The sequence below is a fragment of the Geotrypetes seraphini genome, chromosome 1 (genome assembly GCF_902459505.1).
Source record: "Geotrypetes seraphini chromosome 1, aGeoSer1.1, whole genome shotgun sequence".
NCBI classification, from domain to species: Eukaryota; Metazoa; Chordata; class Amphibia; order Gymnophiona; family Dermophiidae; genus Geotrypetes; species Geotrypetes seraphini.
Genome location: NC_047084.1, coordinates 9,543,311 through 9,563,088, shown reverse-complemented (window position 1 = coordinate 9,563,088; position 19,778 = coordinate 9,543,311). Strand labels below are relative to the sequence as shown.

Sequence of the window (19,778 nt, the reverse complement as noted above, 5' to 3'; positions counted from 1 at the left end):
CATAACTTGGCCATGCAGGCCGGATTCAGCCCCCGGGCCTTGTGTTTTACATGTGTGATCTAGTGGTATAAATAAGTTACATACCCCACTTTTGATACCTTGTATTGAAGCATTCTGAATTAGTTGGAGCTGATGATAACTCTTCTTGGTTTGACCACTGAACATGACACTACAGTAGTCTAGTCATTTTCCTCCATCTTCCCTTGATTTAATTTGCTTAAACTGCCCAACAATTAGAAATTGCCCTCTTATATATATATGTATGTATATATATATATATATAAGGGCAATTTTAATTGTGTGTATATATATATATATACGTATATATATATATACACACACACATATATATATACAGTAAAACCTAGGTTTGCAAGTGTTTTGCAAGACAAGCAAAACATTTGCTTAAATTTTAACTTGATATACAAGCAATGTCTTGCAATACAAGTACATACAGTATACATACATCACAACTAAGCCGATGGTTCTTCTCTCTCTGACGCTGCAGAAGTGTAGTGACTGTTCTAAACTAAACTAAACTAAGCCTTAGGTTTATATACCGCATCTTCTCCACTGAAGTGGAGCTCGACACGGTTTACAGAGTTTAAAAAATATGGGAAGAGAGAAGAGAAAGAGTTTACAAAGCATAAAAAGAGGGGATGTAATCAGGAGAAGAGATTATTATATGCTAGAGAAAAGCCAGGTTTTCAATTGTTTTTGGAATAGTTGGAGGGAGTCCAGGTTCCGCAGCGGAACAGTGAGGTCATTCCAGAGGCCGGTGATTTTGGAGAGGAGGGATCTACCCAGTTTACCTGCGTGGAGGATGCCGTGTAGAGAGGGGAAGGATAGTTTATGTCTGTGGGCAGATCTGGTGGTAGTTGGTGTCAGGGCGAGGAAGGATAGAGGGATTAGGGGCGGAAGGATACCGTGAATGATCTTGAAAGCCAGGCAGGAGCATTTGAAATGAATTCTGGAAAGTACTGGGAGCCAGTGAAGATTGGTAAGTAGAGGGGAGACGTGGTCATATTTGCGTTTAGCAAAAATCAGCTTAGCCGCAGTGTTCTGGATAAGCTGGAGTCTGCGAGGTCTTGCAGTACAAGTACGTATAGTATTTTGTATTAAAGTTTTTGGGTTGTAGAATGAATCGTCTGAGTTTCCTTTATTTCCTATGGGGAAATTCACTTTGCTATACGAGTGCTTTGGATTACAAGCATGCTCCTGGAATGAATTATGCTCGCAAACCAAGAGATGGGCAATCAAAATGGCAGAGTATGGAACAGCTTCCCTATGAAGAAGGTCTAAAAAGTTAGAGCTCTTCAGATTGGATAAAGGATGACTGAGAGAAGATATGACAGCAGTCTGTAAAAGCATGATTGGGATGGAATGAGTAAATAAGGAGAAGCTATTTGCTTGATGACAGAGCAAGTGTCTGTGTATGCTTCATTTTACTTCCTCATGGCAGATGACCTTGGGTGAACTACAGAAGTGAAGAGCCAGGGACTACAAAAATATATTGTATTACTTGTAGAAAAGAGAGGAGCAATAAATCAGCCAGTAGCAGGAAGTAGAGTGTTTTTCTACATAAGAGATAATGAAGATAACTGTCACTGGTATGTTAAGAGCAGATGTAGCAGGTTGCCAAATGCTACTCCAGGGGAATTCTGCTCAACTGCACAATGCAGATTTTGTGCAGAATTCCTTTCCTGTTCAGAATTCTGCACTTGTCACGCAGAATTCCTCACAAGCAAAAGGTCAGGAGCACGAACAATGGCAGTGGACACAGTGGTGTAGTGAGGGCGGTGTTGCCACTCCCCTGACCTCTTCCCCACTCCCCTGCCACATGCGCACCCTCTTCCCTTTCCTCGTACCTTTTTAACTTCTCTGGTGTGTGCAGCATGCCTACGTCGATGTTGGCTTGCCCTCTGATGCCACTTCCTAGGCGTGTATGTGATGTCAGAAGTGATGTCAGAAAGAGTGTCGATGCGGGCAGCAACCTCTCGCCAGGGAAGTAAAAAAAGGTACGGGAGAAGGCAAGGGGCATGCACAAGTGGCAAGGAGAGGAGCAGGGGAGGGGGGGCAGAGAGGTGGAGGGGTGCCACACCCTTAGTAAGACGGTGCCCTAGGTGAACATTCCCCCTTCCCCCCCTTACCGTGCCACTGAGTGGATATCATTCCACTCCTCACTCCTACACATGAAAATGCCTCAGCTGTTTTCTTTGACTCTCCTCCCCCCTTCTCCTCACAGCCTGAAAAAATAGGGTTGCCATATGGGTCTGGAAAAAGGAGAATGAATTGAGACATCCAGGTTTTACTGCAATTGAAAGCTATGAAAGTAAAACCCAGATGTCTCAATCCATCTTCTTTTTTCTGGAGCCATAGGAAAAAATATTCATCATATTCTCACTATCTCCATGGCAATCGTTGCCATTCTACTCTATACAGCCACAATGCATCATGAGGAGGAAGAGCTGCTTGGACCACATCTTTCTCCTTTGCTGCTTGGTATCATTGTTACTTTGAACCATGGGCCGTATGATGTGTTTATACAGGGTTAAACAATAACAGTTATAAACTTGGATGTAAGTAGCTTATGTCAAACTTCTACTGAAACAAAGTAACACATTAAACATATTAACATAGACCCACATCAAGGTTAGACATCACGTCACACATTCCAGCCTTAACAAAAATAAATATTTAGAACCCTTAACAGAAATACGTGATCTAGTGTATAATAATTGTAAGACACTGTAACAGATCTAACGACACCAGACTGACTAGACCAGGGGTCTGCAACCTTTAAGACATAAAGAGCCACTTGGACCCGTTTTCGAAAAGAAAAAAAAACTTGGAGCCGCAAAACCATTATAAAACAAATCTAACACTGCATATATTGTTTCTTATCTTAATGCTATATACAGGATCACTAAATTGAAAATAAAATCATTTTTCCTACCTTTGCTATTTGGTGATTTCATGAGTCTCTGGTTGCACTTTCTTCTTCTGACTGTGCATCCAATCTTTCTTCCTTTCTTTCAGCCTCCTGTATGTTTCCTCTCCTCCAGACCTCATTCTCTCCCCCAACTTTTTCTTTCTGTCTCTGTGCCGTCCCCCAAGCCACTCGGTTTGCTGCCACCGCCATCGGGGAACAGCCCCCAAGCCACCGCCGTCCCAAGCTTTCCCTGCAGAAGTGTTGCACTGACCAGCATTCCGCTCCCTGACGTCAATTCTGACGTAGGAGAGGAAGTTCCGGGCCAACAAGGCATTTCTCCTCATTCCATCCAGCCTGAGCCCCATCTCTCCTTGATCCAGCATTTCCCTTCTGTGCCTGTCAGAATTACCATTCCACCTATTTTCCAGCATCACCCTTCTTTGTGTCCATCTCACCTATATCCCTATCTCACCACTTTTTCAGAATCTTCATTTGTCTCTGTCCTTATCTTTACGCCATGTTCACCATTTGCCCTTTCAATGTCTTTATCTCCCCCCACACACTTTTTCAGCATTACTTCTATGTCTCTATTTCACCTCCTCTTCATGTCCCCTCTGTATCTCTATCCTTATTCAGTAGGTCCTGCTTACCCTTTCTCTTCTTTGTGTCACTATCTCCATTTTCAGCTTTCCCCCCTTTTCCTTTGTTAATGTACCCTGTAGCCAGAATCTTTCCACCCTCCCTCCACTTCGGCCCAGCACAGTATGAAATATTCCCTTTTGTTTCCCTCCCCTCTCTCTTTCTCTCTCTCTTCTCCTCCCTCACCCACGAGTCCTGCATCTGGCCCTCTCCCTTCTACCTGCACCTGGCAACACCCCCCTGCTCCGCGGCTCTCTTCAGCAACTCGTCAGCAGCGGTGATCAAGACAAGCTGCCGACATCGAGGCCTTCCCTCTACGAGTCCCGCCTTTGTGGAAAAAGGAAGTTGAAACAAGCGGGACTCGCAGAGGGTAGGCCCCGACGTCAGAAGCTGCTGCTGAGTTGCCGAAGAGAGCCGCGGAGCAGGGGATGTGGCCGGAAGCAGGTAGAAGGGAGAGGGAGATAGGAAGGCTGTAGATCTCCGGAGCATGACACCGACCCCGGCCAGGATGATTTCTTTTTCAAGCACCTTACAAGTCCAGCGTCGCGGGGGAAATAGCCATGCTGAGCAGTGAGCTCAGCACTACACAGATGAAAGCCTTGCTTGCTGATTGGTCCGGCGGGGCGGGGCCGCCGACCAATCAGCAAGCAAGGCTTTCATCTGTGTATGTGCTGAGCTCACTGCTCAGCATGGCTATTTCCCGCCGCGACGCCGGACTTAAGCTGCATGCCTGCGTGACACACTACCGGAGCCGCAGCAAAGGTGGAAAAGAGCCGCATGCGGCTCTGGAGCCGCAGGTTGCCGACCCCCGGACTAGACCAATTAAAAAGTAGACCATGTCAACAAAGGCAGTCTGGAGATCTATATTTTATACAGAATAAAATGGTGGCAATTCTAGATATGGGTGCCACTTTACACAGGCTGTGCACAGGACCTGCTCTTATTGGAACATTGGTCCTCGACTTGGCAGCTGGGCTTTAATGCCAAAAAATGTAAGGTCATGCACCTAGGCAGCAAAAACCCATGCAGAACTTACACTCTGAATGGTGAGACCTTAGCTAGGACTGGGGCAGAACGTGATTTGGGAGTAATCATTAGTGAAGACATGAAAACTGCCAAGCAGGTGGAGAAAGCTGCATCCAAGGCTAGACAAATGGTGGGATGCATCCGTAGAGGTTTCGTCAGCCGGAGGCCCGAAGTCATAATGCCCCTGTACAGATCCATGGTGAGACCTCATCTTGAATATTGTGTTCAATTCTGGAGACCACATTATCAAAAAGATGTGCGGAGAATCGAGTCGGTTCAGCGAATGACCACCAGGATGGTCTCGGGACTCAAGAACCTCCCATATGAGGAAAGACTGAATAGACTGCAACTATACTCGCTCGAGGAACGTAGAGAGAGGGGGGACATGATTGAGACTTTTAAATATATCACGGGCCGCATCGAGGTGGAAGACGATATATTCTTTCTTAAAGGACCTTCAACCACAAGAGGTCATCCGCTGAAAATCAAAGGTGGGCAATTTCATGGCGACGCCAGGAAGTATTTCTTCACCGAAAGGGTGGTCGATCATTGGAATGAACTTCCATTGCAGGTGATTAACGCCAGCAACGTGCTCGATTTCAAAAAGAAATGGGATATGTATGTGGGATCTCTAGCCGGGTGAAGTCTGGGGGTGGGTCATTGGGGTGGGCAGACTTGATGGGCTACAGCCCTTTTCTGCCGTCATATTCTATGTTTCTATGTTTCTATATTCAGTAACAGCAATTACATATGTAATTTCCTTGATAGAATACTAGCATAAATCAAAAGTTACATGCCTACATTCAGAAACACCCACTTATTCCATGTCATAAATCTGTGTGCCATAAATGCAACACTTACGGAATACTGTGAGTTACATGTGCAAGTGGAAAACACGCCCATAGATCGCCCATGATCCTCTTCTTGTAGATCAGTGGTCTCAAACTTGCGGCCCGCCAAGTACTATTTTGAGGCCTTCGGTATGTTTATCATAATCACAAAAGCAAAATAAAACTGTTTCTTGATCATATGTCTCTCTAGCTATAAATTGCAATATTATTATTAAGACTTAGCCAAAAGGAAAGATTTATAAACTATAAAGAGTTTTACCTCATGCAAAATTATCATTTCTTTAATAAGACATTAACTATTTTTTTCTGAGGCCCTCCAAGTTCCTACAAATCCAAAATGTGGCCCTGCAAAGGTTCTGAGTTTGAGACCACTGCTGTAGATGATCCCCTGCATTTATATGCTAAGGTAGCTGTACACTAAAGTTATACAATACCAATTAGTACACACCTTGCGTTTGATGAGCATACCTGTTACTTATATGTATAAGTGCTACTATACTATACCTAGATTACGCATGCAACCTGTTATAAAATGAGAGGGGATGATTTTTAAATCTAAGCATTTTTTAAAGGTACAAGTAGCATCTTCTATAAACATTCACTCTCTTATCACTCTCAATTGGGCTGCCTTCTTCTGCCCATCTGTCATGCACCGTGCCCCCTATATAGTCAGACAAATATATCCACAAACATAGGATGCAATTTTTACAACCACTTATGACTATTAAACCTCAGCTTTCTGAGAAGTTACGTATTGAGGATAAGCTGAACAGGTAGTGGAGGTACTTTCCTGTGCCAACAAATTGAACCAATGGGACTCAGATCCTGCCATCCACTTAAAGGGCACATCACAATCTTATAATACCAAATACATAGCTAGTTGCAGAATGATAAATATTATAATCAGTTACTGTTACTGGTCTGATTCAATGAAGATCCATATTAACAGAGAATAATTTCCCATGAAGGCCCATGGAAACTAGACATGCACTTCAATGGATACTGGGAGAGATCATTTGGTCTCCATTAAAGTCGCCAGTGTATTTCTTCAGAGCAGCAGGAACTAGAGAATGACATGGGGACAAATTTTTCCCTGTCCCCGCGGGAACTCATTTTCCCGTCCCGGCAAGTTCTTTTCCTGTCCCTGCCCCATTCCTGCTAGCTCTGTCTTCATCCGCACAAGCCTCAAATCATAAGTGTTTGAGACTTGTGTGGTTAAGGCAGAGCTAAAGTAGATCTAATCCTTTTCCATTGCAAATGCAAGCAGTGTCTTACTTCTGGTTCACCACACAATTGTTTCCCACGTACGCACCTATATAGGACCCCCAGGGACCCCTGAAGAAGACTTTTTGTCGAAACGCGGACCGTGTTGGGTCCTGTATCCCTAGCGGACTAGGTCTTTTAAGGCTCTTATGTGGATGATTTACTTTTATTTGGATGGAATTATTTTATGTGGATGATTTTAGTGTACCTTTGGAACTTTGATACTTTCAAATAAAGTCCATTTGGGAATATCGTCACTCCACAGTTTTTTTTGTTAAGGCAGAGCTTACATGAATGGGGCAGGGACATGGACAGCAACAAAACTCATGGGGATGGGATGGGGAAATTGAGTTCCTGTGGGCCTGGGGAAAATTGGTCTCTGTATCATTCTCTAGCAGGAACATCAAAAGTCGCCTTCATTTGCACCAGGAACAGAAATAATTTTCATAGATCATTATAGGTCAGCCTTCATACTAAAGTGAAGCCATGGTTTTAGCTTTTTGAAGGATTTATGCCATGTGGGTGTACTAAAACAGGCACAACTGGAAATCTGCAGACCTATTGAATGTCACATTCTGGTGGGATACAGTCCTCATGAAGACCACTGGTTTTGTATCATCCAGAAGGGTGTCAAATATGGTTGGTCAATTTTGAATGGTATGTCAAATTACAAGTTGAAAATTTTGGTAAGAGAACATCTAGAAATTTATTCATGTTCTTCCTGCAAACCAAGGATCCACAAATTATTTCTATGATTGCAAGTTGCTAAGATCTTCAAATGCTTGTTCCTAACTTTGGACAGATTTCACCTGCCATTGCAACTCTATAACTACCCAACTAGTAATGTCCACTATTACTATTGGGTTTCCCTTTTCCCCTTCCTTTTCTTATTTTTTTCTTATTCTTCTAGATTCATGTTAGATATTTAAGTGCCGTCTATGTAAAACCCTTTAATTTAAAAAAAAGATTTTATTTTATTTAGGTAACTCATTTTATTGTAAACCGTTTAGATATGTTTGATTGATGGAATATGAAGAAACTAATAAACTTAAAACTACAAGTACAGATCTACAATATCTGTTGCCATAATTCCCTTCTCTTTAGATTTCCATGAGAGCCTCTTCATTTTCTTTAAACAACAGTTTAACTTGTAGGATTTCTGCTCTTAAGACCTTGAGGGTAATTTCCTCATCTTTGCAGTCCACCGTCTATGGTACGGGTGAATTGTAATTTGCTCATTTTGTGCTTTGAGAAGATGATACATCAAAGTCCAATTTACCAAACTTTTCTGTGGTCATTCTCAAAGCAGGGAGTAAACATGAACTTCTAATTTCAGTTAATAGGAATATCTTGTGGATTTGAAAGAACACCTAGTGGGGAGCTCCCTTCTCACCTGCAATCCTGCTCACTAATACTCACCCTCCCCTCCATTCCCCCCCCCCCATTTATTCATCTGTTGTTGTTGTTTTTAAAAAAAATCTTTATTAAGTTTTCAAAGCTAACAAAAAGTACAAAACAATATACATACAGATATTAATAATTTATTCACCTGTTAATTCAGCAACCATCTCCAATTAATTCAACATTCATTTCTTCAGTCATTCCACATCCAGTCAGTCAATTGACCAGCATTCAGTTATCCAAGCTGCTGAAAATCACTTATTATAATGTGCCTATATTTGGCTCCTGGAGGATACCTATGTGGCACCTATTCTATAAAGGAAAGGAAGCACCTACTTTCCTTTATAGAGTACTAGTGTAACCAGGTAGCTATGCATGTATGCATATAGGAATGGGCACTAGAGAATGACAACGGGACCAATTTGTCTCCATCCCCGCAGGAACTCAATTTCTCCATCCTGTCCTTGCAAGTTATGTCACTGTCCCTGTCCCATTCCTGTAAGCTCTGCCTCAATTGCACAAGCCTCGAACACTTATGATTTTAAAGTGTTTGAGGCTTGTACAAATGAGGACAGTGCTTGTAGGAATGGGGCAGGGCCAGGAAAAGAACTTGCTGGGATGGGACAGGAAAATGAGATCCCGCTGGGATGGGAAAAAATGTGTCCCTGTGTCATTCTCTAATGAGCACTTAACACCACCCATGAAGCTAGTGTGTGCTGAACTTTCAGTAATATGTACTGTACATATTACACTATTCTATAAATTATGGGGCAGATTCTAGAAAGGGGGACTAAAGTTAGGCGCCTAACTTAACTGGCAAAATACCTTAATAGACTCAATGATCACAAAAAAAATGTAATTGTGTGATAGGCACCTCTCCGATTTTATAAAATAGAAGTGCCTATCGCATGGCACATTTCAGCGCCTAATGCCTATGTGGGTGTTTCTATGGGCATAGCATGACTTAAGCACCGCGAAGCGTGATTTTCCAATAACTTAGGTGCCTCGCCTACATTTAAGGCGCCTGCATTTTTACATAAGCGCCGCTAACCGCGATTCTGTAAATGGTGCCATTTATAGAATCAGCCCCTATGTGTGTAATTTTTGCACCCCGCCCATAGACGTCAGAACAGGGGAGGCCACAGGGGTCATGGCCTAAACTAAACTAAACCTTAAGTTTGTATACCGCATCATCTCCACAATCATAGAGCTCGGCACGATTTACAGGAAGTGGTGTAGAAAAGGAACTCCAATGAGGATAACAGGACAGTGAAGAGAAAGTTTAGAGGGACTTAGTATAGCAAGGAGGAGGACATATTACATTTTTGAGAATAGCCAGGTTTTCAGATGTTTTCGGAAAAGTTGGAGGACGCCCAGATTCCGAAGTGGGGCAGAAAGGTTATTCCAGAGCTCAGTGCATCTGAAGGAGAGGGATGAACCTAGTTTTCCTGGATGGGATATGTCTTTTAATGAGGGGAAGGATAGTTTGAATTGTTGGGTGGTCTGGTGATGTTGGGATTCAAGGAATTCCAAGATAGTGGGAAAAGGGGAGGAAGGATGCCATGTAGGATCTTGAAGGTTAGGCAAGCGCATTTAAAGTGGACCCTAGAGACTACTGGAAGCCAGTGAAGTTTGGAAAGGAGTGGGGAGACATGGTCAAATTTACTCTTTGCGAAGATTAGTTCAGCCGCAGTGTTCTGGATCTGCTGAAGTCTTTAGAGGCTTTTCTTTGTCAGGCTTAAGTAGATGGAGTTACAATAGTCCAATCTGGAGAGGATGATGGACTATACGAGGACAGCAAAGTGTTGATGATGGAAACAGGATCTTGCTTTCCTCAGCATATGAAGGCTGAAAAAGTATTTTTTTACCAAGGAGTTGAGGTGGTCATTGAAGGATAGTGTAGAGTCAATGATGATACCCAGAACTTTGCTAGAGAACTCAAGCTGCAGTGTGGTGCCCGAGGACAGAGGAATGAGGGTCGGTAGCTGATCTAATTTTGGACCGAGCCAAAGTAGTTTTGTTTTGGACTCATTTAGTTTCATTTGTACGGTGAGGGCCCAGGATTGGAGGCTTGTTATACATGAGGAAATGTTCTCAGAGAGGTTGGTGAGGTTCGAGTCGGTCTCAAGAAGGACAAGGATGTCATCAGCATAAGTGTAAAGTGTTTCCAGGGGGGAAAGGTGGAGGAGTTTCAAGGAGGACATATAGATGTTGAAGAGAATAGGGGATAAAGGTGAGCCCTGCAGGACTCCACAAATCGGTTTCCAAGGAGAGGATGAGGTGCCATTCATATTAACAGTGTAAGAGCGGGAGCATAAGAATTTCGAGAACCAGTCTAGGACTGTAGAGTTAATGCCAATCTCAGAAAGTTGGAAAATAAGAATATCGTGATGGACAGCATCAAATGCTGCAGAAAGGTCGAATTGTAGAACAGCAAACTTATTAGAGAAATGAAGTTGTTGAACCTTTGAGATTAGTGAGGCCAATAGGGATTCGGTGCTGAAGTTGGGTTTAAAGCCATATTGGTAAGGAAGGAGAATGGAGAATCTCTCTAAATAGGATGAGAGTTGGGTAGATATAATAGACTCTAGCATCTTGGTCAGGAGGGGAATATTTGCTATTGGGTGGTAGTTGGAAGGTGAGGAGGGGTCTAGGTCAGCTTTTTTCAGTAGTGGGGACAGGGCAATATGACCCATTTCTGCAGAAAATAGGCCTGAAAGTAGGGCAGAGTTTATAAGTTTGGTAAGAGATGAGATGGCCTGTGTGGGAATATTCTCATATAGGTAGGAGGGGAATGGGTCCAAGGTGCAGTTGCAGGCTTTCAGTTTGAAGCAGAGTTTAGAGACCTGGGATTCGGATACATGCTCAAAGGCAGTCCAGGATACATGCTCAGTCCAGGATCTGTCAGCAGTTTCTGTTTCAGCCCTCCTGCCCACCCTGCTCTTGGTGTTTGTTTAAAATCTTTGGGCAGCCACCGCACAGCTGCCACGTAGTGTCAAACACCAGGCCTGCCCTGGAACCTTTATTCTACTTTCAGGGGCAGGCCTGCTTGTGGACGCTGCATAGCAGCTCTTGAAGTTTTAAACTAAAGCACCGGGAGGAGGTGGATGGAGGACTTGGGAGTGCGCCAGGGCGGAGCTCCTGGGTCCCCCAAACAAAGCAGCGTTCCACTGCCTATGAACCCACCCAAGTATATGCCTACTTGTAAAATGCACTGGGTCTTACTAGGCATGTAAATGTTAGCAATTATTTCAGAATTATCCCCTTAATGTTTGTTTTGAATCAGTGTGGCACCCTTAGTTTCAACTACTTTCATTAAGTTCCTTGTTTACTTATTTCTAATAAACAATTGAAAATGTAAAGACTGCGTCTTCTCCGTGGAGGCTGAATTGGTTTAGCTTACTGTTTATTATTGCAATGGAATATACAGCATGAGAGCAATACATAAATGGTATAGGTAACCTACATTTTCACAACTACTGTATTACAACACATGCTCGGACAAGTTCAGACTTATTGGCTAGGCAGAGATGAAGATTATAACATCCTACATCTGGGAATGAGCAACAGAGAAGTGATCTGGTTATGCCCAATTAACCCAGATTGGCCACTGTCACAGACTGAAAGCATGTCTTGATGAATTATTGATTTTACCCAGCCTAGGACTTATGTTCTAGGATCTATGTTTTATTTCCAGAATAACACTTCATGGGGAGATTATGATATAGTTGCATCAGATCCTGTTATTTACATGCATATCATAATAGTGCTAGCAGTGGTAGATAAAACAGCAGCAGCAAAAGAATATGCGACATTTACAATTAATGCAAAATGCAGCGGTCAGACTAATCTTTGGGCTAAAGAAATTAGATCATGTGACACCTTACTACCGACAGTTGCACTGGCTACCGATGGAAGCACGCGTAAAGTTCAAGTTCGCCTGCTTCTGCTTTAAAGTACTATACGGACTAGCCCTTAAATACATAACTGACCTTTTTTCCTTCTCAGCCAACAGACACAAGAGAAGCTCACATTCGAACTTCGTGTGTCCCCCAGTTAGAGGATGTAAACTGAAAAAAACACCATGATCACCTCTCATATCAGGCAGCATTATGTGGTAAAGATCTAGAACAATTGCTTTTGTCCACTACTTATGAGGAATTCAGGAAGCGCCTAAAAACACATCTGTTCCTGAAGTATCTAGACAGCTGACCCATACATCTCCTCCTCCTCAATAATGGTTCTCTTGACCTATTAACCACCATCTTTCACCTCCTTTAAGTTCAATCAATTTGTATCCTTTGAATCTTTTGTAAACTGCATAGAACTTCACAGTACTGCGGTATATAAACTGTTATTATTATTATTATTAAAGACTATGTACATTATAAGTCTGTGATGTTTACCCACAACAGCTTGAGTACTCTTCCATATATAGGTCTCTAAATATCCTCTGTGCTTATCATAGGCCTTTCTTAATTCTAATATCTTCCTCTACTATCTTTATTAAAAGGCTGTTTTATGCAGTTCTTGCTTTATTTTTTTTTAGATGTGTGGGTGTGCCATCCCACTGAACACATAATTATTTCAAATGTTTCTTCCCCTCCACCTTCCCAGGGTGCATTTCCTAAGGTGACCATAAGTCCCATTTTGAACAGGACTGTCCCGTTTTTAACTCATCTGTCCCGTTGTCCCGACGCACAGCTTTGGGATGCTGAAATGTCCTATTTTGAGAAGGAGTGGGACATGCGACCTAAAAATGGGCCATTGCTGCCTATTTGTCCAAGCCACCACCGCACTAACATCATCTTGGTGCAGCAATTGCACAAGCCTCCCCCCCCCCCCAACATCAGTTCTAATGTCAGAGAGAAGTTCCCTCAGTTGGATTTTAGACAAAATAGGCAAAGCTTCATATAGTTATGCGGACGATATCACCTCCTTCTACCAGTTGAAAACTCACTAACTAAAGTAACCAAAAAAATATAAGACAATAGAAACCTGGATAAGAACATAAAAAATAGCCTTACTGGGTCAGACTGATGGTCCATCAAGGCCAGTAGCCCGTTCTCATGGTGGCCAATCCAAGTCACTAGTTCCTGGCCAAAACCCAAGGCGTAGCAATATTCCATGCTACCGATTCAGGGCAAGCAGTGGCTTCCCCCATGTCTTTCCCCCAGGAACTTGTCCATACCTTTCTTAAAACCAGCTATGTTATCCACTCTTACCACAGACTAAAACTAAACAAAGAAAAAACACTGTTCCTATTCATAGAGAATGATAAGCAACCTATAACATCAAATATAAAAATTAAATCCCTAACTTACCTACTAGAACCCACACTAAGATGGAATGATACTTTATTGGCCCCTATTTGGAGTAACCATAATTATAAAATCTCAGATAGTTAGGTTGATTGGAAAATCTGGAAGGAGGTTGGGATTTGGCAAATTCAACATCTAAGAGGTAATGAAGACTGGGCTTCATTTAATTATCTAGTCCACAAGTATGATTTACCGGTAAATCAATAATACATATGGATTCAGTTGCTACACTGTATTAAGGCTGGGGATACTGAATGTGTTTACCTTACTGTCTACCGTGCCTTCAGTAGACAGTAAGGTAAACACATTCAGTATCCCCAGCCTTGATAAAGAACGGCGAAACGCGTTGGCGAATGGGGAGCATTTGTCAAATGCGATGGAAATATGCTGGAAGCATGAATTAATATCACCACAAGCTAAGTGATTTAAAAATAAAAATATTTATATATTTATTGATAAATAAAATATGCTAAAAACAAGAAAAACAGGAAAATAAGAAAATTAAGATAGCGAGGGATGAATGAGGAGTGACAGACCTGACAAGCTTACACTTATGCTTGAAAGGTCATTCTGATATCCCATTACAAGTTATCATTTTCTATTCTGTCTTCAGAACCCGACTGAATTAGTTTATTTGGTACTTTTTATTTATTGAATTTATTCAACGATTTGTTTGAAGAGGATATATCCAGGGAGTACATTAGGGTTCATGTATTCGTGTAGGCATATGATTATGGTATATGCAGCTTGATAAAAGGAGGGGGGGGGGGGGGTTAGAAGTATGATTTTAAACAAATTGAAAAAAAAATGTTTTCTTAAAAAACCCAATAAAATAAAGTAGAGAATATTGATTGATGAAAATAAAATTGAGAAGACTGACTGATGATGAGGCAAGCGAGCCATGACGTAAAGTAGAGAATGACACGGGGAAAAAATCTGTCCCTGTCAAAGGACCACTGCCCCGTCCCTGCCATCCTCTTCATCATCCCGTCCCCGCAATCCCCTTCACCGCCCCGTCCCCGCAGCATCCACTCTTCCCTCTCGCCACCTAACTGCCCATTGGCACCCCTTGCGCGGTCCTTATATCTCCCTCCCTCCCCCTTACCTTCACAGCACATTTTAAGTTTGGAGTAGCTTGTTGAAAGCCGCCAGAGTGTTTGTGCAGTCACATGCGTGTGTGGGTGGAAGCTTCTCCTCTGACCCAATCGGAAGTTGCGTCAGAGGAGAAGCTTCTGCCCATACACGCACGCGACTGCACATACACTCCAGCGGCTTTGAACAAGTCTCAAACCTTAAAATGTGCTGCGAAGATAAGTGGGAGGGAGATAGATAGATTCGGATAGGTAGGAAGGAGGGAGGGGGCTGCGCACGATCTGTGACCACGCGCGTTACCTTCCTTAACTGCGGGGACAAGGCCATTCACCGCTCCACGGGGCGGTGGATGGCCTTGTCCCCATACCTGCAGTGAGCATTTTGGCGAGTTACCCACGACTACTCATGGCTAGCCGTGGGTAACATCCACCGTGTCATTCTCTAACGTAAAGCTTAGCCATGTGGAATGAGTTGCTGCTGAAGTCTGTAATAAGATAGAGTAGTCAATTGTGAAAAACTGTGTTCTTGACACTTTTGAAGTAAAATAGTGCTGGGTTGTTGGAGTATAGTTTAGTGTAATTACCCCCTCTAATAAATTTGGAGACCTGTTCAACTGACTATACAGTATATGTTGATGCATTTGATCCATGATGTTTTGGACTGACCTATCACAAAGTCATCCCTGGGTTTACAGCTCCTTTTCTCTTTCTCATTTCAGGGTCTCTATGTGTTTGTGGTGTATTTTATCCTGCACAATCAGCTTTGTTGCCCTGTGAAAGCCAGTTACAGTATAGAAACAAATGGTCATGCCCACACTGGCTCCAGCTTCTTTACACCAGGGAATGGAATGTCCCCAGCAGGTGGAGAGATGAGTAAATCCACGCAGAACCTCATCACAGCTATGGAGGAGGTAATTTTAACTATACATTTACTTCAAAGACAGGAGTAGGCTCAAAGGTTGTATGCCAAATTAAGGATGGATTTAGAGCTGCAATTATTTATAGCTATGAAAACAATTTTAAACAAACTGTTCTATTTCTCAAACCACTGGGCTACAATTAGAGAATGACACGGGGAAAAAATCTGTCCCCGTCACCGCCCCGTCACCGGCCCACCATCCTCTGCACCGCCCCGTCACCGCCGTTCCCTTCACCGCCCCGTCACCGTCACCGCCATCCCTTTCACCGCCCCGTCACCGCCACTGCCATCCCATTCACCGCCCCGTCACCGTCCCCGCTGCATTTTCCCTTTCACTCCCTCCTTCCAATTTGAGCCGGGAACACTAGCGATCGCACGGTCCCCGCAGCTCACACCCGCCTGCCCAATCGATTCTAGTGTTTAGCCAGCTCTCTCCCTTCTCCTCACCTTAGTTTGTAGATTTTCTTTTTCGGCGACCCGCATGCTATCAGAGAGCCGTGCACGCGCGGCTGCTCAGTGTTCAATCTTCTGCTCTGCTGCAACTTCCTGTTTCCGGTTGCGTCAGAGCAGAAGATTGAACACTGAGCAGCCGCGCGTGCGCGGCTCTCTGATAGCGTGCGGGTCACCGAAAAAGAAATCTACAAACTAAGGTGAGGAGAAGGGAGAGAGCTGGCTAAACACTAGAATCGATTGGGAAGGCGGGTGTGAGCTGCGGGGACCGTGCGATCCTTCATGCCTCACTGCGGGGACAAGACCATTCACCGCCCCGCGGGCGGTGAATGGCCTTGTCCCCGTCGCCGCAGCGACTGCTAGTTTTCTTCCCCGTTTTCGGCGGGTGACCCGCGGCTAAAATGCGGTGGCCGCGGGTAAACCGCCACCGTGTCATTCTCTAGCTACAATATACCAAACCATAGTATTTCTTGCAAGTTAATAGTCCATTTCAGTTAAAAGTTTGCTTTGAATATAAATGTTTCCAAAGCAAACTTTCATGAGGAACGGCTGGATAAGTTGCAGCTGTACTCACTCGAGGAACGCAGAGAGAGGGGTGACATGATCGAGACATTCAAGTATCTCACGGGCCACATCGAGGTGGAAGAAGATATCTTCTTTTTCAAGGGTCCCGCGGCAACAAGGGGGCATCCGTGGAAAATCAGGGGTGGGAAACTGCATGGGGACACCAGGAAATTCTTTTTCACTGAAAGGGTGGTTGATCGCTGGAATAGTCTTCCACTTCAGGTTATTGAGGCCAGCAGCGTGCCTGATTTTAAGGCCAAATGGGATAGACACGTGGGATCTATTCACAGAGAAAGGTAGGGGAGGGTCATTGGGGTGGGCAGACTAGATGGGTCGTGGCCCTTATCTGCCGTCTATTTCTATGTTTCTAATGCCCAACAGGAAAAAAAAAATATTATTGCAGTAGGTTTATTCAGAGCACTGCAAGCTGGGTCATAAAATGTTAAGGATGAACTATAGAATAATAATGAAAAATAATGCAGCATACTTTAAAATTCTAATGATATACCTCCTATCACTCAACTTTGGTTTAAGGGTCCCTTGTACTGAAATGTGCTAAGCAGTTAGGCCCCAATTCCATAGGTTGCCTAAAATATCGGCATCTAGTGTGGCGCTACGCACAATTCTATAAAAGTTAAACACATTGTATAGAACCACTCTTAGCGTGCACCTAAGCAGCATTAGATGGGAGTGAGCATCCCTCCTGCCAATATTCACGAGAGGCCATCGTCAAGAGGGGGTTGTCATCAAGGGGGCCAAGGCAAGACGTACATCTTTTTCACTTTTGGCAGTATCACATCCTTTGTACATCTATATGCGTGTTACCAGAGCTTCAATGGTCAGCACTTTAACGCATAGTTTATGTCACTATATACGTCATCTATATATAGATATAGATATAGATGTCATATATATATACATCATCTCTATATATATATACTATATACGTCATCTATATATATATATATAGATGTCACTATATATTTGAGTTCATCATGCATGCTCACATTTTTCCAGAACTTTATGGGTATGAGTTTCCATCCAGAAATGAGCATTGGTTTGGATAAGCTCCTTTCTCAATTCATGCCTTTAATGAAATCATATATATGTTCTTTATAGTTAATTATTTTCCTTTGGTTTTCAATTGCGATTCTTCAACGCACATCATTGGTAGCATATGAATGTGATTTCCCAAGATACAGCCATCAGCATTGTTTTAGATGAGGTCCGATCTCTGTTCAAAGTTTTCACTGTATGTACTTTATGTTTACTTTAGGGTTTCCACTTCCACACGTTTAATCACTTTGAATGTTATCATTTGAGCACAATTAAACCTTTACATGTTTCTTTGCTTATATGAATTAGATACAATATTGTTCACACTTCACCCAGTGTATTCAGTAGTGCTGCCCGATTCACGATTCAAATCGGTTCACTGATTCACTTTGGGTGAATCGATTTGAATCGATTCCCATTTTAAAAAAATCAGCCTCCCTGATTCGGTGCCCACGGATTGGCTGCTGTTGCTTCGGGGTGGGGTTACGCGTGGCACGGATTGTATCTTAAGTGTGTGAGTGGGTGTTGCTCTTGCCTTCTCCCTTCCCCTTTGGGGAGAGAGCTTGTAGGCGATTGGTGGACGGTCGTGCGGGCGGGTTCCCCCACTTCCTATGGTGGCTCACGGCTGGTAAGAGAAACGGTGGGTGAGTGACGGTTAGGCCCCCTTCTACTAAACTGCACTAGCGGTTTGTATCGCCGGGAGCCACGCTGAATGCTGCGTGTTGCTTCTGACTCTCATAGAGTTCCTATGAGCGTCGGGAGCTGCGCGCAGCATTCAACGTGGCTCCCGGTGATAAAAACTACTAGTGAGGTTTAGTAGAAGAGTCTAGAAACGGTTCAGCGTCCCTCCGCTCATTGTCTGTCACTGCCGTTATGGTGAAGAAGCCCGCGAAGGAGCAGGATGAGGTCGGGGAGTCGGTGAGTACAAGAGCTGGAGTCCAGCCTGCCAAACCGCCACTGCTTTGAGTATGAGCAGCATGGGGTGACGTAAATTGACATCACTGTCAGAAGCTTCGTGTGCACCTCTTGCTCCGGCCTCTTGTGAGTATCATCTAATAGGAGTCTCAGGGTATTAGTAATCATCTCGGCTGGTAATTGGGCTTATGCTGTTCCTATGTGTATTCCCTCTTTCCCTATCATAGCAATGCAACTGTCTGTTCAATGCCCTTTCTGTGAATTCTAACAGTATTGCTAACACCATAAATGTCCGTGTAAAAACATTATTGGCTCTGTACTTAGTTATTCCTGCCCACACTTCTTACATGGATTGATTGCTTCCCTATATCAGCTTTAAAAAATGAGCAAAAAGAACAAACTTTTTTGTTTACACCACAGTGCCTGTGTGGGTAGGAGAGGGCAAATGGGGTAAAGAGGCTATAAAATAAACCCACTAGGATGTTTAAAAAGACACCTAATTGGGAAGGAAAATTGAATTGAATCAAATCGAATCAAATCAAAAATTTTTTTCCTGAATTGGGCAGCACTAGTATTCAGTAGCTCCTAACTTATTTCCAAGTGCTCGCTTCCAGTCACATATAATAAATGGTCTTTCGGGTTTAGACTAAAACTAAATACAGAAAAAATGTGATTCCTATTAATGGAGAATGATAAACAACCTTTACTCCCTAGAACCCACACTAAAAGTATTAGAGGTCGCTATAGATGGACATGGCTCTCTTCAATCACAGATCAACAACATCATCCAAAAAGCCTTCATAATGATATGCAACCTAAGACACATATGCAATTTTTTTTTTGAAGAGCCACAATTTTGGCTTCTAGTACAATCCCTAATCTTTAGAATGCTTGATTACTGCAGCATCTTATACCTACCATGTCCGGCGTCAAAGATAAAACAGTTGCAAACTATACATAGTTCAGCACTAAGATTAATCTTTTCCATTAACAAATATGACCACATAGCACCAGTCTACCTAAAAACACACTGGAGCTCAGTGAAAGGTCGAATCTTATTCTAATTATATTGCCTGTTTAAAGCACTACAGGGCTATGCCTCAATTTTCAATAGACTTGCACTAAATAAGCAAAAAGGCTTCAGAGAAACATGAATACCTTTATATACTCCTCAATCAAAAAAATAAAACCAAGAAAAGGCTAAAAATGTTAAAAGGCTTACTGTCATTCCAAGCAGCAAAACTATAGATAAAGATGTCATCAGAATTTTAGGTGCCATATCAGATTATAGAATCTTCCGGAAAGAAATCAAAACAATGTTATTTAGGAAATATGTCCTGCAATGTTAAT

At 43.0% G+C, this 19,778-nt stretch overlaps 1 protein-coding gene across 1 annotated transcript in view; it reads left to right on the top strand.

Moving 5' to 3' along the window:
* The window catches only part of ADGRV1 (adhesion G protein-coupled receptor V1), a 786,618-nt gene that overhangs the window by 742,772 nt on the left and 24,068 nt on the right, over window positions 1-19,778 (top strand). Inside the window, exon 88 of the mRNA XM_033919809.1 lies at window positions 15,244-15,435. Within this exon, the coding sequence (XP_033775700.1) occupies window positions 15,244-15,435 (192 nt within the window). The remainder of the gene's footprint in view (window positions 1-15,243; window positions 15,436-19,778) is intronic.